The sequence below is a fragment of the Mirounga leonina genome, unplaced genomic scaffold (assembly GCF_011800145.1).
Source record: "Mirounga leonina isolate KUSES-001 unplaced genomic scaffold, KU_Mleo_1.0 Mir_95, whole genome shotgun sequence".
Lineage (NCBI taxonomy): Eukaryota > Metazoa > Chordata > Mammalia > Carnivora > Phocidae > Mirounga > Mirounga leonina.
In genome coordinates this window covers 5756069-5772281 of record NW_023270865.1, presented here as the reverse complement: position 1 = coordinate 5772281, position 16213 = coordinate 5756069, and the positions used below count along the sequence as shown (strand labels likewise).

General features: G+C 49.8%; 1 protein-coding gene across 1 annotated transcript in view; it reads left to right on the top strand.

Annotated features, from left to right (window-relative positions):
* The window catches only part of CUNH5orf49 (chromosome unknown C5orf49 homolog), a 15416-nt gene extending 498 nt beyond the window's left edge, over positions 1-14918 (top strand). Inside the window, exons 2-3 of the mRNA XM_034998776.1 lie at positions 11946-12062; positions 13855-14918. Coding sequence (XP_034854667.1) covers positions 11946-12062; positions 13855-14034 — 297 coding nt within the window. The 3' untranslated portion in view covers positions 14035-14918. The remainder of the gene's footprint in view (positions 1-11945; positions 12063-13854) is intronic.
* Positions 14919-16213: the final 1295 nt, after the last annotated feature.

Sequence of the window (16213 nt, the reverse complement as noted above, 5' to 3'; positions counted from 1 at the left end):
GGGGCTGCAGAGCCGGGGAGGGGGCGGGAGGAGAGGCGGGATGGGGGCGAGGCCGTCCTGCGGCGTAGCGGGGCTGGGGTGGAGCTGCACTGCCGGAGACCGGACTGGGGCCTCACTGCTAGGGACCAAGGCTGTGGAGAAGACCAGGGGAGGGTGGATGGGGCGGGGCTGTAGGCCGGTGCTACACTTCGGGGCAGTCCGAAGGTCTGGGCTGCAACTCTGGCCTGGGACTGTCGGGCAGGGCTGCAGGGGGGTGAGGGGTGGAGGGTGGGGGCCTGTGCGGGTGTGCGCAGCCTGTGAGGGCGCAGGGGCGGGGCGTGAGGAGACATCAGAGTCACAGGGGGAAAGAAGGTGGGAGAGCGGCCTTGCTCCGGGGCACCTTGACCCCAAAGAGTACAGTTACCAGGACCGCAAGAGTAAGGTGGACGTCCCCTCACCTAGAGAATGAGCGGGGGCTGAGCCCTGTGTGTGTGTGTGTGTTGGGGTGGGGGGCATGCTCGCTGGAATGAGGCGCTGGGGTTAAGGCATACAGGGTAGGGTGGGGTGTGAGAATGCTCAGCCTGGTGTCCTGAGCTATTTGGGGGGTGGGTTAGGTCAACCGTTCTTAGGGGAAGGGTTTGGGAGCCTCTGGGCTTCCAGAACTACTACCAGGGGCAGCAAGGTGACCGCTCTGCCCTGGATTTGGGAGAGGGTCTCGGGAGTGCCAGGGCTGTGCAGTGGACTGAGGCAGGACTCCCTCTGGGGTCAGCCTGACAGCCCTCAGTGCAGCGACTGTGCCCAGAAAGTCACGGGTACGGACACCCCTGGAGAGCCCCCTGCAAACCGAAGATGACCACGAGGCAGATCTGGACAGCCGCCCGTGGGGAGCACAGGGCAGGAAGCCCTCATTAGATTCTCACCTGGCTGCAGCAGGCACGTGGGCCTCATGGGGAAAGCCTGCTGGTCTGTATAGGCCATTTTGAAACAGAAGCTGGAAAGGAACCCAAAGGAAGAGAATCAAATTCAGAACTTGTCAGGAGTCCTCTACTCCTTTCATCAAGCCATTTTCCCTAAATGTCTCCAGTGTGTCTTGGGGTTCAGGGTGCAGGGGCATCATTATTCAAAGATGCTCAGCCTGCAGAGACAGTGAGTGGCTCAGGGAGGGTGGAGGTGAGCCAAGTGCCTGGGGGGACAGAGGTCTTTCCCTCATGATGTGTGAGGTATTCCCACAGAATCCATTCTTCCTTTCCTTTCCTCCTCCCCACCCACAAGCCCTAGAGCCCAGGTGAATCCCCATTCAGATCAGGTCAGCACACACTGGAGGACTTGCCATGCATGAAATATAAGAGAACATCATGGAGCTTAGTCTTACAAACACAAGCAGTGCTTTCTAGTTTAAACAACTGTTACAGGTTGAATTGTGTCCTCTTAAAATTCTCATGTTAGAGTCCTCATCCCAAGCACCTCAGAATGTGACCTTATTTGGAGATGGGGTCTTTATGGAGGTAATCCAACTAAAGTGAGGTCATGGAGGGTCCCTCATCCAGTATGACCAGTGTCCTTATGAAAAGGGGCAATTTGGACCCAGAGACAGACACGCATAGATTGAAGATGGTGGGAACGGACAGGGAGAAGATGGCCTTCTACAAGCCAAGGAGAGAGGCTGGGAACAGCTCTCCCCTCGCCCCTCAGGAGGAACGAACCCTGTGGACACCCTGATCTCAGACTTCCAGCCATCAGAATGGTGAGACAGTACATTTCTCTTGTTTAAACCCCCCAGTCTGGGTGCTTTGTTTTAGCAGCCCGAGCAAGCTAACACATAACCCTTGGCCAGGGGGATCTCATATCTGTTAGCACCTCTCTGTTTGGCTTTGAGCAATACGGAAGGACGGGAGGACGGAAGGAAGAAAGGGGACATCTGCAGCACGCTGTCCTTGCAGCCCTGGTGCCTATGCTCCTAAGCATGAATATCCACCAGGTATGAACACTGGGGAGGTTCTGAGCAATGGTGCCCAACCTCATTGCCACGAGGGACCTCATATTTTTTCCTCCCATGAGAAATATGGTTTTTTTTTAAAGATTTTATTTATTTATTCATGAGAGACAGAGAGAGAGAGAGGCAGAGGGAGAAGCAGGCTCCCAAGGAGCAGGGAGCCTGATGTGGGACTCGATCCCAGGACGCTGGGATCATGACCTGAGCTGAAGGCAGACGCTTAACCATCTGAGCCACCCAGGTGCCCGAGAAATATGTTTTGAAAGAACTTTTATCTGTAAATAATTTCATGTATTAAATGAATTTTACAATTTAAGCATGCAAAACCTGTATCATTGCCAATTTATGACTCATGCAGAGCATTCCTGCACAGCATGAGAGAACCAGCCGAAAGGCCAGGAATCTCCGTGCTTAAAGTTGGTCCATGCTGTTTTATTGAGAGAACATAAATTTTGTCTGGCTTCCTGACAAAATGAAAAAAAGTTACAAATACATCATTTTATGTGTGCCTTTGAGGAGTCCTATTAAGTACCACTTTGAGACTATGGAGAAATAAGATAAAAGACTAAAACAGATGGGGGTCAAGATACATATTTATCAGAGATAAAAGCCAGGTTGCAGGTTCCTGCTAAGAATTCTGGGTAAAAATTGATTGCGGACACTGTAGCTCTGAATCAGGTAGATATACCTACCCGGCCACTGCAGCTGTGGGCCCCAGAAAAAGCAGAGCTGAACCCCCACCCCCTGTGGGCCAGGTACTGCCAACAGGAAACGAGCAGAATTGGACATGGCAGGTCCAGTTTATTCCTAAATGCACCAATCTGATATGTGACTCTACCTTTCTGGGGACAAGACGCAGAGAGATGCCTGAGGTATGAGGTGCCCGCGGCTCTGTACTTAGAAGGAAATCAGGCGTAGGCAAGAAGTATGCCCCTCTAATTCAGGGGTCTGCACACAAAGGCCCTTGGGCCAAATTTGGCCCACTACCTGTTTTAATAAAGTTTTATTAGAACACGGTCCCATGCTCATTCATTTAGTAGTATCTGTGGCTACCACCAGAGTTGAGTAGTTGCAACAGGAAACCATGTGACCTGAAAGCCTAAAACAGTGACTGTCTGTCTCTTTACACAAAACGTCCGCCAACCCCTGCTCTGATAGATTACTGTCCCTGGAAGGTAGGAATGGGCCTTCGAATGAATGAATGCAAAACAGACTTTATGAAAAAAAAAATTCGGTACACTTTTGATAACTGGGGTCACAAGCAAATTCAAATCCTGAAGTCTTTAGTGTCACACAGAAGAAAATGATGTAGCAGAAATATTAACATCTGAATAAAAGAGCCGTAAAGGCCGCAAGAAAAACAAAAGGCATTTCAAAGTACATTTACTGGATAGCCGCCAATGGTAATAACATGCTCCTGGGGATTATATGAACTAGTATTTAATCGGCTGGGGGGCTGCAGAAACTGATTCTCTACCGTGAGATCAGTTGGACTGAAGAGGATGAGCTTTGTATCACAAATTTGCTAGAGGACTCAGCTGCCTCTCAGTTAACTGTGAACCCAGGCTGCACCCAAAGCTGAGAACAAATTGGCAGAATTAGCTCTTAAGTCAATTACTGTGGGACACACTCAGTGATCAGTTAGTAGCACAGGCCGAGGAGTCTTGGGTAAAAATACTGGCTCCCTTACCAGCTGAGCAGACTGCCCAAGTCACAAACCCTCCGTGTCACCTTCTAGGAAACAGTCCCAGCTTCATGGAGTGATTATGGGACTTAATTTAAGTCATGGGTATACAGTCGTACATAGGAAACCCCATGTAAGTAGGGCTGTGATTATTACCGTTTGCTTTTGTTAGTGGTCATTCGAGTTTCCTTTCACTGAAGGTTAGTTTCCGGCCGGTGTCTTAGATCCCTCACCCTTGTTTGCTGTCAGAGATTTACAGGTGAGGCAGGTAATCTGAGTGTCATTCTGGTGGCTTCTAATCTAAGGCATCTCCCCTGGAAGAGCCCAGAGTTCAGGCTCTCAATGCAGCACACTTATTTTAAGGCCCAGTAATGCCTTGGATCCTGAGACAAATCTGTCGTCTAAAGCTGCCAGCTAAAATGTGATCAACTCCCATACTGCCCCCGAGGGAGCTCTGGCAGCGGGGGCTTTTCCTATAAAATTGTTCCGATGGCAGCAAGGCAGATTCAGTTCAGTGATGTCTTTAAATTACTTTTTTTCCTTCTTCTGCCTTACGCAACATTTCTGCCACTGAAATGGAAAAGCTAAGTCAAAGGACAATGCCCTTTTATGAAAGATTTTATTAAATTTCTCAAAGTTTAAGAGCTACATTAAAAAAAAAAAATTCTTAGGTGGTTTTAGAATATGCTTTCCCTCATGGTAAGCCGGATTGTAGATAGCTGTGTCTTAGGTGAAGCTTGGCTCAGAAAGCCTCACCCTAGCTTTAGTGAGATTAGCCCACTTTCCTTCTTGGTGTATGGTGGAGGCAGGGAGGCGAGAGGCTGTTTCTTGACCCTCCTGATCAGGGAGTTGCCCTTCACCGAATGCAGCCACGCACTTTGTAGATAAAACGATGCATGTTGACTGTCCAGAGATGCCCACATCCAGTGTATAGGAGGTGTTCAGTACGAGCCCGCCACCCCCCACCCCCTCCGAGATGGAGCCTCTTCATCCTTAGGCACGGAGCAATCTGCCACGCAACCTCAGCCGCTCCTAAGGGCTCTGGAGGAGCGGTAAGCTCCAGTTCTGGTGCTCCTTTACTTCTTAAAATCTAGGCAGACCCTTGCACCCACATGCTTGCAGTAAAAATGAGTGCCCGCTGAATGAAGTTATGAGCACCCCCCAGAGACGTTTCCTTCCCCCTCCCTGCCCGTTTTTCCTCCTGTACATGTTTTAGTATCAACTGACTAAACATTTTACTTAGTTATCTTGCTGCTTGTTTCTTCCACTGAAGTCTGAGCTTGTGAGGACAGGGATTATTGTCGTCATGGTTCTGTCCCAAGCAATCTCAACGGTGCCCGTCTCATTGTGGGCGCTTCATAAATACCGGCTGCAGTGAATGAAGGAGGCGTGCAGGAATGGGATGCAAAGTTTATTTAAACCAGGATAAGTCACTGACAAGATTAGCCTCTTAGACTAGATAGAGGTTCCCTTTGGCATTACCTGCTGCCTGGGTTTTCCTTGGCCTTGCTCTGCTCCTCAGGGACCAACACTGGGAGTGGACGGTGTTGCTTCTTCTGAAGGCGGCTGCATCTTCCCTGTCCAGTGACAGAAAACTGGAGGTCTGTGGGCGCAAGGGGTGGGGCTGAATGTCTTCCTCCAGGGCAGGTGGAGCTTAGCAAGAGGAAGGGTACCCCGAGGGAGGGAGGAAGGGTGAGGGGAGAGGCCGTGCACGCGTCCTTCTAGCCGAAGTCCTACGTATGGGCCGAAACAGCTGGAGTCGGGGGTCGTCCGCTGTGCGCACATGAACGCAGTGCTGTCTGTGTTTAAAAGAACACGTTTAGGGTGCCTGGGTGGCTCAGTTGGTTAAGCGACTGCCTTCGGCTCAGGTCATGATCCCGGAGTCCCGGGATCGAGTCCTGCATCGGGCTCCCTGCTCGGCGGGGAGTCTGCTTCTTCCTCTAACCCTACCCCCTCTTGTGCTCTCTCTCTCACTCTCTCTCTCTCTCAAATAAATAAATAAAATCTTTAAAAATAAATAAATAAAAGAACACGTTTACACGCAGATCACACAGCTGTGCATATGTATTTGCAGCTTGCCCTTTTCATGTAACACCGTATCTTAGACGTTTTTTTCTTTTCTTTTCTTTTTTTTTTTAAAGATTTTATTTTTATTATTTGACAGAGAGAGAATGAGAGCGAGAGAGCACATGAGAGGGGGGAGGGTCAGAGGGAGAAGCAGGCTCCCCGCCGAGCAGGGAGCCCGATGTGGGGCTCGATCCCAGGACCCTGGGATCATGACCTGAGCCGAAGGCAGTCGCTCAACCGACTGAGCCACCCAGGCGCCCACTTAGACGTTTTTTTCAAAGTCATCCCCTTTTGAGGGGTACAGTGACACAGGAAAAGGGACAGCGTTATCCCCAATAGATCTGGCCAAGTTTCAGCACGGGTGGCTCACCCTTCCTTCAGTGATGTGAATAGCTGGGGGGCGGGGGTGTGAGGGCACTGGAGTCAACAGAAGCAGGAGCAAGTACCAGGTCTCCTCTTGGCGACAGATTGCGCAGACCCCTCACTCAGAGACACCTCCAGTAGGAAATACACGTGAGATCAAAGGTGGGTGTTTGTTCACTTCAACTCAGGGGTAAGGCGGCAGGTTCTAGGGCTCTGGTTTTGGGCAGCACTGCCAGCAACAGATCCCTTAAAAGCAGTGAAAAAACCGCATTAACAAGGCTGCTTATGATAGGATTCTTATTAAACTGGTAAAAATTTCAGATTGTTGGAAAAGTTACAACCATTTCCCAAACTTGTGCCCTTAGATCTAGAAACAGAATCTTTGCCACAGAGGAGCCAAAGAGAAGAGCTGAGTACTGTCCTTTTAAGAGCTAACATTATATCCTTGACAAGCGACAGTCCTTCCGAGAATGGAATTTTCAATGATGTTAGAATTAATGAAAATGTCCTCATTAAGTTTCACATACCGCTGGACCCCCCCTGGGGAGAAGCACTAGACTTACCAGTAGTAAAAATGAGGCCCCTATGAATCAAAGGAAACTCTTCTGGATCACCTTGAGAATTGTCATTTTTTTAAAAGTAGGTCACACACTGGTAGGCAAACAGTGTCTGAAACCCTCCGGATGAGAGGTAACAGTACTATGCCCACTAAGAGAGGAAATGAACGCAGCCTGATCACAGCTTGATTAACGTTTCGGTCCAGGCGGGCTGGGATGTGCTCTGGAAGCAAACAGACCCTGAACCCTGAGAGTCTTAACCAGTGTCAGAGCCTGCTCGTACATTTTAGCATTTTGTTTGAACTCTGCATTCGTTTGGAAGCCTGAAATCAGGCACGGTGAGAGTATTTCTACTGCGGAAATTAGCAAATGTTACAAGTCAGGACTTTTTTGTCCAGAGAGCTGCTTGTTAACATAAGCACACCACTGGCCTTGTGCATATAAACGTTAACATAATGGAAGAGTGTTTCTTTCTTCATGTGTGTTTCTCCTGCCCAGTAACTTGGGAAACCAGGCTCCTTTTTAGTGGTTCCCAGATGTGCGGATCTTTGGGAGCTTGCAGTCCTGCATTGGACCCTCTGAACTTGCTGGTCAAAGAGCCAGGGGAGAGCATGGAGGGCACATGAGAGCTCTTATGGACCACCACCTAGAAGGTGATGCTCGCTGGTTTCCCCCACAGTTGTTTGCCAGAGCTTGTCACCTGGCCCCAGCCTAATTGTGATCGCACCTGGTGATTGTGGTCTTCTGTTTATTCTGGAAGAGAAAGTGTGTTCAGTGAGCACATAACATTACCCCTGCCCGAGTACCACGGTAAAAATGTATTAATTTCCTTTTTCTCATTACCTCGTTTGAATGGACAATAACAGTGCGTTTGTATTTAAACGATCTGAAAGAGAGGAGGAAAGGATGGACTCAGGTCCCAGTTTGCTGGAGATCTTAACTCCTGTTATTGGTGTGAGAGTGTGTGTAACCCCTCTGGGGGGAACTGGGCACAGAAGTGCGGGACCCGCAGATGCGCCCTTGTAGGCTGGAGGCGGTAGAAGCCAGGACTTCCTCAGGTACCTGCTTGCTTTAGGCATGAGGAACAGGGTTATGCTGCAATCACCAACAGCCTCCAAAGTCTCAATGCCCCAAATAAGGCTTATTTCTCACGTTAAAAGTCCAACGGGGATCCGAGGGATGGCTCTGCCCACGAGAGTCACTCACCAACCGCCGAGGAAGCTGCTAACACTCACGGGAAGCTTCAGGGGTCCCCACAGGCTTTTACCTGGTGTCCCATGTCACCCCCCACTCATAGTTCATTGCTGAGAACTGGCCACTTGGCTTCAGTCGCCCAAAGGAGCAGAGGAGATTAACCCTCTGTGGAGTCAGGAGTAGAGCAGAACTGAATATTGGTGATGTCGACCAACCCGGTTGTCTGGGTTGAATGGTCTACTGACTCAGTTTACTTGAAGCAGAATGCGTTAGCTCCATTCTTACTTTCCATTGTTCACAAGATGGCTGTTGCTCGCTGCCAAGTGTGTGCGTTGGAACTGCCATAATAAGGTACCACAGACCAGGGGCTTAAGCAACAGAAACTTACTGTCTCCTCGTTCTGGAGGCCAAATCAAGGTGTTGGCAGGGTTGGTTCCTTTGGAGGCTGTGAGGGAGAGTCTGCTCCAGGCCGCTCCCCTTCGGCTGTGGATGGCCCTGTTCTGTGTCTCCTCACATCATCTCCCTCTGCGTGTCTATGTCGGTTTCTGAACCTTTTTAAATAAGGACACCAGTGCTCTTGGATGACGGGCCCAACCCTACCCCGGTATGACCTCACCTTAACTAGTTACATCCTCAGCGCCCTTATTTCTAAATCACCTTCTGAGATCCTGGGGGTTAGGACTTGAACGTATGAATTTTTTGGTGGATGCAATTCAACGCTTAACATGCAGGGAGGGGGCTTCCCTGGGGCTCCAGCCATACGGATGCGAGGCGGCCTCTCCCGTGCTGACTGCAGCCACAGGGACTTCCTGCCCGAGCCGGGCAGGTGCGGATTCTTCCTCTCAGGTGCTGCTGTACTTTGTGCATACCTCTGCTGCTCCGTGGGCATTACCTTGAATTGGTTAATTAATGAGTTTATTTCCATTCTCAGCCTGCGGTCTCCTGTAAGATGGGGACGCCCCTATTTTTGTCCTGGAGCCGAGCTGGGTGCCTTGTCCGATGGTTAGAGCAATGTACTTTGGAGGTTGAAACGTGAAGGTCTCCACTCTTACGGCATCGGCCCAGGGCCACTGTTATTTGCACTGGTAGGAGTATGGGTCACCTTGGGGGAACTGAAGGCAAGTGATCAGACACCACACCCAGAACGAGACCATGCTACATTTTAACAATACTCAAAATGCAAAGGGACAAAGGGAGATCACCAGAGAGAAAATAAATGGGCTCATTTTGCTTTGTTTTTTAAGAGCAATGATACGCGTGAGAGAGGAAATCTCTTGAGAGATTTTAATAGCAAAACACCAGTGAACCCAGAAGCTCTGTTTTGTGATAGCATCTAAATCCAGATTGGTTTTTATTAACGCGATTTTGCTTCAAACCATGAAGGGATGAAAGACAGAAAGAAGAAAGATTAATAATTAGCATCCAGGAAAAAAACAGATTTTCGGCCTGATTAGGTTTTGGAAATGGACAGTCACATTGCTAAGTGAGGCTGCCGGCCTGATGAGGGGCTTTCCCCCCCTTATTTCTCAGTGACAGACAAATTCATTTGTACTCTGGAAAGTGGTAGATACGCAACATCCCTGCACAGTAGAGAGATGCTGTTCACACCCTGTGGGTGCAGTGAGATCCCTCGTAAAGACTGCTCTAGCAGATGGCAAGATGGGCAGGCACTCCGGAACTAACCTGCTTCTCAGGTGCTGCTGAGGCTTGTCTTTTTCTTTTTCAAAGATCCGATTGATTGATTGATTGGTTGGGGAGCAGGTCTTTCTGTTGCAGACTCCCAGAAACACACTCACTTCACAGGGTCAGCCAGGCCAGAGGGATTCTGGCGACAATGGGACATCTAGATTATGACCACGAGCCCAGCTTAAATCCCTGTAAGGGGATGGTGTGGGGGCGACGGGGTATTTAGCTGCTGTCTGGGTCAGCCTGCTGGGGTCAGCCGGGCCGGGCCAGGACCTCTGCTCTGAACCCCAAAAGGAAGGGTCTGCATCGTGGTGCCTCGCCTTGCAGAGGCCAGCATTCCCACCTTTGGGGAATTTACGTCCCACCATCCCGGCAGAGTGCGTGGTGTGCTTGAGCCTCTCTGTGTCACTTCAGGGCCCTCTGGCCTGGTGGCTTCCCAAGAAAGGCTAGCTGCAAGGTGTGCTGAACCTCTCCAGGCTAGAAGCAAGCCCCCAGCCAATGCCCCCAGTTTCTGCGGACATCCTACCTCCTACACACTGTTCAAGATACTGAGATTTCTCCATCCTTCCTACAGGCTTTAAAAAAAGTCTTCATTTTATTTGATTATCAAATGTCTGATTTTTATATAACCAAAGTGATTGATACTTTCTTTGTGACATTTTCCCCAATACTTTTATGCGTAGGAGGTCCCTTATGGATTTTCTTTTCAGTTGTTTTTCTAAGCCATCCAGAATTGACTTCTGATGATAAATGTGCCGTGAAGATCCAAGTTTATTGTTTTTCCCAAATAGCTAGCCGATTTTTACAGTACCCAAAGTGGAATAAGGTATCTCCGCCCCACTGATTTGGGCTTTCTGTTTTTTAACCCGGGGTGTATGAGCTATACTGTAGGTGGTCTTCAGGGCAGGTGAAGGCCAGGGCCAGCCAACCCAGTGCATGAACAGACCCAGGAGCCCAGTAGGTGACAGAGGACAGTGCCAACAAGAAGCTCCTGCAAGCTGACCTCATTATATGGCCATTGGGGCACAGACTCCAAAGCCACGGCTCCTGCCTAAGTCACTTGGAATGACTCTGAACTTGGGCAAAGCAGGTGAGTAAGTGCCACAGGCGTGTTGCCGTTGGAATTCTTAGGAACCTAAAATAATCCTAAAAGCTCACCTTGTTTTCCTTACTAGGTAGTTAACTGCACCAGGGAGGTGGCCGTGTGTGTGAGCAATCTTCCCGACTCCCCCAGCAGGAGCGGCAGCTCTGGCACAGGACAGGTGACCCGTGAGGGACTTGTCAAGGATGGGGTAGGAGCCACATCACTCCCTGCCACTTCCACTGCTGCCAGCCGCGCTGAGCCCCGCAGTCGGCGAGGATGGGCGGTCCCCTTTTCCCAGCAGACCAAACCCATGCCGTGCATCCCGTTCACTGTTTAGCTTCTACCTCCGCGTCCTGCAGTTGGAGGAAATTGTTCTAGCATTACTGCCCGGGAAAACAAGCAAGCGAGCAGGCAGACGCCCTGTGACCCCAAATACCGGCGAGACGGCGAGTCTCAGTTTACTGCTGGAAGATCCAGGGCAGTGGGCCCTTGGCTGGAGGAACATAAAGGACAGGCCTGACTTACACATGAAGATTAAAGATGAGCTAACACAAGAATTTCTTTTCCTTTTATTAGGTACCAGATAAAGCAAATTAATTTTTATATCAAGAGAAATTTGGGATGAAAAAAATGGAGATATTTCAGATGAAAGCTGTTTACGTGATAATTTTCTAATACATCAAAGCTTTGCGTGTGCACGTATTTTTATATCTGTCTGATGTATGTGCATATATTATAAATGTACATATATTATATATCAAATATATATATCCATGCATTATGAATGACATCTGTTAGAGCTACCGCATCTGATTAAAGGAAATATTTCTGTCTCTTCGGAGAGGGATTTGTACTAGGTGCCCACCTGTTGGCAGCAACTTACAGATACTTCTGTTCGGTTATATTGTCTCAGTGTTCAGTTATGGTTAATTTTTTAAAGCAGTACAAGCTTATTGCAGAAAACCTGAGAAATACAAGACAGGTGGAAATGAAGGAGAAAAATGTACATACTGAGTGGATTACTGTTACGTTAAGGTTGTGTGTTGGTGGTACAGTCAGAGATCGGGAGGGTCAAGTGCCTTGATCAAGGAGGGGTCTGTAGGAGGTGCAGAAAAAGAGCCACGGGGATGTCCCCACCTTGCTGGGCCTTTTGGGGACCTGCTCTGGTCGTCCAGGGTCTGCTCTGGGGTGATCTTCCCGAGCACATACTCAGTGCAGACGGGAGACTGCACATCTCCACTGTCCATCAGGGAGAAGCCTGGCTTCCAAGCTCCACGAGGATTTCCGTGGCCCAGCCGTCCAGTGAGCCCATGCCTGGCTTTCTCTTTTTATTCCCAGACAGGAGTCATTTCCCTGTACGACTGTGTTTTTAACAAGAGCCCAGGCTACGACCAGAAACTGCACCGAGACGACAGAGAACATGCAAAAAGCCTGGGACTTCACGTGAACGAGGAGGTAATGTGAAGACCGACTGCTGACCAAGTGCGAACAGATTAGCTGTGTGTGCGCATCTCTGTTTACCAGCCTGCTGTGCTGACTCCCGCGGGCGGTCCTCCTCTTCCTCGCCGCCCCCGGGGCTGGACTCAGGCGCTTCCAGTTCCCTCTCTTCTCCTTCTGTGTGTTTGTTTCTGTGACTCTGTGGTTTAGTTAACAGCTTAATGAAGGCAAAACTAAGAAGTTCTTTTCAACAGATAAGGCAGGTTTTTGCTTAACTTCTGAGTCCTGGCTGTCCTAGTTCTCCCATGGACCCTGGGAGAATAACAAGAATATGCTCTCTAGTTTAGGCACCGGCCTCCAACCTCCAGGTACAGGCAGCTCCTCATTTGGGTGTGTGCGGCTTTCTGAAAGGGAGGGCTCGGACTGAGGTCGGCTGCACAGCTGTGTGAGCAACAGAGGAGCCAAACTCCCAGGCCCCAGGGAGGCGAGGTCTGAGCCACGGCAGGTGTCGGGTGCCAGGAGGCTGGGTGTCTCCTTAGCGGTGAGACCCTCCTGGTGCCTTCCTGCACTCGGGACACGGTCTCCACGGAGTCTGATCTGAGGACAGCATGGTTATTAAGAGCCAGGTGCTGAGTAAATATCATCGTCTTTTCCACAAGGCACAGAGATCAGAACGTAAGAGCCTCTCCTGGGATTTCTTTCTTGCTCAGAGGATTTTTGCCTGTGGCTGCTATTGTTAAGAATGCTGGGGGCGCCTGGGTGGCTCAGTCTTTAAGTGTCTGCCTTTGGCTCAGGTCATGATGGGGGGGGAGAGGGGGGGCTCCTGGGATCGAGCCCCACATCAGGCTCCCTGCTCAGCGGGAAGCCTGCTTCTCCCTCTCCCTCCCCCTGCTTGTGTTCCCTCTCTCACTGTCTCTCTCTCTGTCAAATAAATAAGTGAAATATAAAAGAAAAAAAAATGTTGCCATGACACTTCCAGGGAAACTTTATTTCGATGGGAAGTTAAGTGGTGAACTATGAGGTGTAACTACATAAGTCACAGACATTAGGTGTTTTCCTATTGCTTTTGTTTATGTGAATTCATTCCAAGTTGGCAGTGACTTGGCTAGTGTTTTCCTGTCATAACATCTATATCACGCCCCAGATTCTGAGTGCCTTCCATGTGCACTGAGCATAGAAGGGGTGAGAAAAAAGTCCCTGTCCTCTTAGAGCTGACGTTCCTACGAGGAAATAGAAAAATAAACGTCCTATACATAGGGAACTGAATTCCAGGTCACGGTAAGTGGTGTGCAGAGAAATAAAGCCTTTTAAGGGGCACAGGGAAAGTGAGAGGAGATTGGGGAGCTGGGGAGGGAAGGGGGTCGGGAGATAAGGGGGACTGGGAAAGTGGGGGTGTGGGGAGATGGGGGGCATCGAGATGAGGGGGCCTGAGGAGATGGGGGTCAGGGGAGATGGGGGTGCCGGCAAATGGGGGGCAGGGAGATTACAAGGTGGGGGGTGGGAGGGGGAGGCAGGCAGGAGGACAGCGGGAGGGAAGGGAGGGGAGAGGAACACCATCTGAAGTGAGAGGGGGGTGAGAGGGCGCCTGGTGGCGGTGCAAGCTCTTTGCCCTTCCTCTGAATGCCATGAAGGACTTGGGGGCCATGAGGGGCTCGGAGCATGAGGGACAGGATCTGACATAGTTTAGGCGGCCCCCTGGCATTAAGAAGCACGTTAGGAGTGCGGCAGGCAGAGAGGGCTTCCAGGACACAAGGTAGGTCATGTGACCAGGGAGGTGTGCACTGACCCCGTGTTCTGGTGACCCCGACAGGAGCGTCAGCGGCCTGTGGGAGTGCTGATGTCCTCGGTTTATGGGAGGCGCATACACCAGCCCGTGGAGCCCCTGAACCGGGACCACGGCCGAGCCAACCACGTGAAGGCTGACTTCTACAGGAAGAACGGCATCCCCAGCATCAAGACGCCTGGCTTTGGGCACGTTTCTCCAGCCTGATGCCCCCGCTGTGGCCCGGACCGTGGGGTGGCACAGTCGGGCAGCGCTGGGGCCTTATTGCACCCCCCGCTTCACTGGGGTCAGGGAGCTGGCCTGCGCCGCTTGCGCCTGGACAGTGGGGGGACGGGCCCGGGAGCCCCTTTTCCTCATGTGGCCGTGGTGAAGACCTTGGCCAAAGGCCTTTACTACCTGTGATGAACATCTCGTGGGATCATGTCAGCTGAAATGATGCCACAGACTGATCCATTGTGAGCACTTGAATAAAAGGAAAAGTGTTCCCACTTGACCGTGGTCTGGTGACTCTGTTCACTGTTTCTCTGGTTTGCCAGGCTCTGGGGGGCGCTCCCGGGAGGGGCGTGCACACCCTTTCTCACCAGCTATGGAAACCAGGGCTGCCTGAGTCTGCCTTCCTCCAGGAGGAGATATAATGTTATCATCTCCTTTTGGAATAATTGAGCTCCAGATCCTACAACATCCACTCCCCCGCCCCACCCCAGAGGACTGAGCTGTAAATAACACGAGTTTGCACAGTTGAGGACAAAAGCCTGGTAGGGACGGGTGGTCTCTGTGGCCAGTAATGCCGCTGTCCCTCCTCGCCTCAGGTCCTGGGAAGAGATTGGGCTTTGGTGTGAAATTCTGGCTCCTGCCTTTCCCAGCGGCATGGGTACAGAGCCCGTCATTTCACCGATCGGAGCCCACCTTTCCTCTTCAAGTGGGAGTTCCAAACCGTGAGGAGTGTGTGTGGGACTCAGTGGTCCAAATGCAGACACGAGAGCCCAGGACAGTTCGTGCGAATAGTTTTCATTTTGGAAACACCTGCTTCTCACCCTAGTTGGAAATGTTTATTTTGGAGATAATTTGAAACTTATTCAAGTATTAAGATATCGGCTGTATTTTTAATGAATCGGTCTCTTGAAAGAAATCATCCCTCACCTATCACAATTACATTTCCCACAGCTTAGTGGTTAATGAGCAGGTGATCTAATTAATTTTACTGCTGATTTCCCCATGGCTGGTTTTATTGTTTTGATTCTCTAAGGACACATGACATTGACTTATTGACAATTTCAAGCCAAGTGACCCCTACGTGTTTCTTTATTCTTTTGAAAAAATTTCTTTGTTTTCACTTGTAGGTGCCTTTTATTATTTTTCCTCCCAAACACATAGCTGTAGCTTATTTGGGATGCCTTTGGGTACCTTAAGCTATATTTTATAATAATATAATAGAAAAATATATCAAGTTTGGATTTTGGAAATTTTTATCAATTACTTCCTTCAGTTTTGACTACCAAGCAGGACAAGGCATCTCTAAGAAATGCCTTCATCTGAAAGTGACTACAATAAGTCTATGTCAAACTAAATTATTTTCAGTTACTTTAAGTCAGATCTTACTCCCTTAACCTTCTACTTTTAAAAAGCAGGCCCTGAATTGGACAAGGTTTTGAAAAGTCTGTTTGTTAGGCATCAGGGGAAAATTAAATGTATTTCTGTTGGCATCTTGACTTCTACAGCTTAAAGCCAATAAACGCCCAGTCAGTCACCTTATAAAAGAAAACAGAATAAAAGAATTTGTTTTGATGTATCCAATCTCCATGGTTAGTCTATCTTTCTTGGAAGGCAGAGTGGTGGCTGTCCTTAAGAAAGTATAACGAACTGGGGACAAGGGGCAACGTGGAGGATTTGCAACAAGGCAGACATTTCTAAACAGATGTAGGAAATGCAGCAGGTTTAATGGGACTACACGCAAGGCATTTTCCTGAGAGAGGGCTTTCTGCAAGACTCGAAGGTTAAGGAGAATGTTGAGGAGAGATGCTTGCTAGCTACCAAGGTCACTGGGCTGCCCGGCCGTCTGCATGGTTTGCTCACAGGAATATTTGTAGCTCCAGAGCTTATGAAGTCTTGACCAGGAGGCACGCTTTCAGATTTAGGGACTAGGCTGTTTTGCATTCTAGGCTCGTCTTGGTCACTGATCACTGGGAAGCTCTAAACAAGCCCCTGGTCCTCTCTGCACCTGTTTTCTCATTTGGAAAGCACAGGGGGGGCTCAGATTGTGGACCGGAGTCCCCTGGAGAACGTGTTCCCTAAACACAGTGTGTGTGCTGGGCCCCACCGCCAGGACTTCTGACTTGGCGGGTCTGGGTTGGAGCCCGGAAAGTACAGGTCCCCAGGGGGTGTCGCT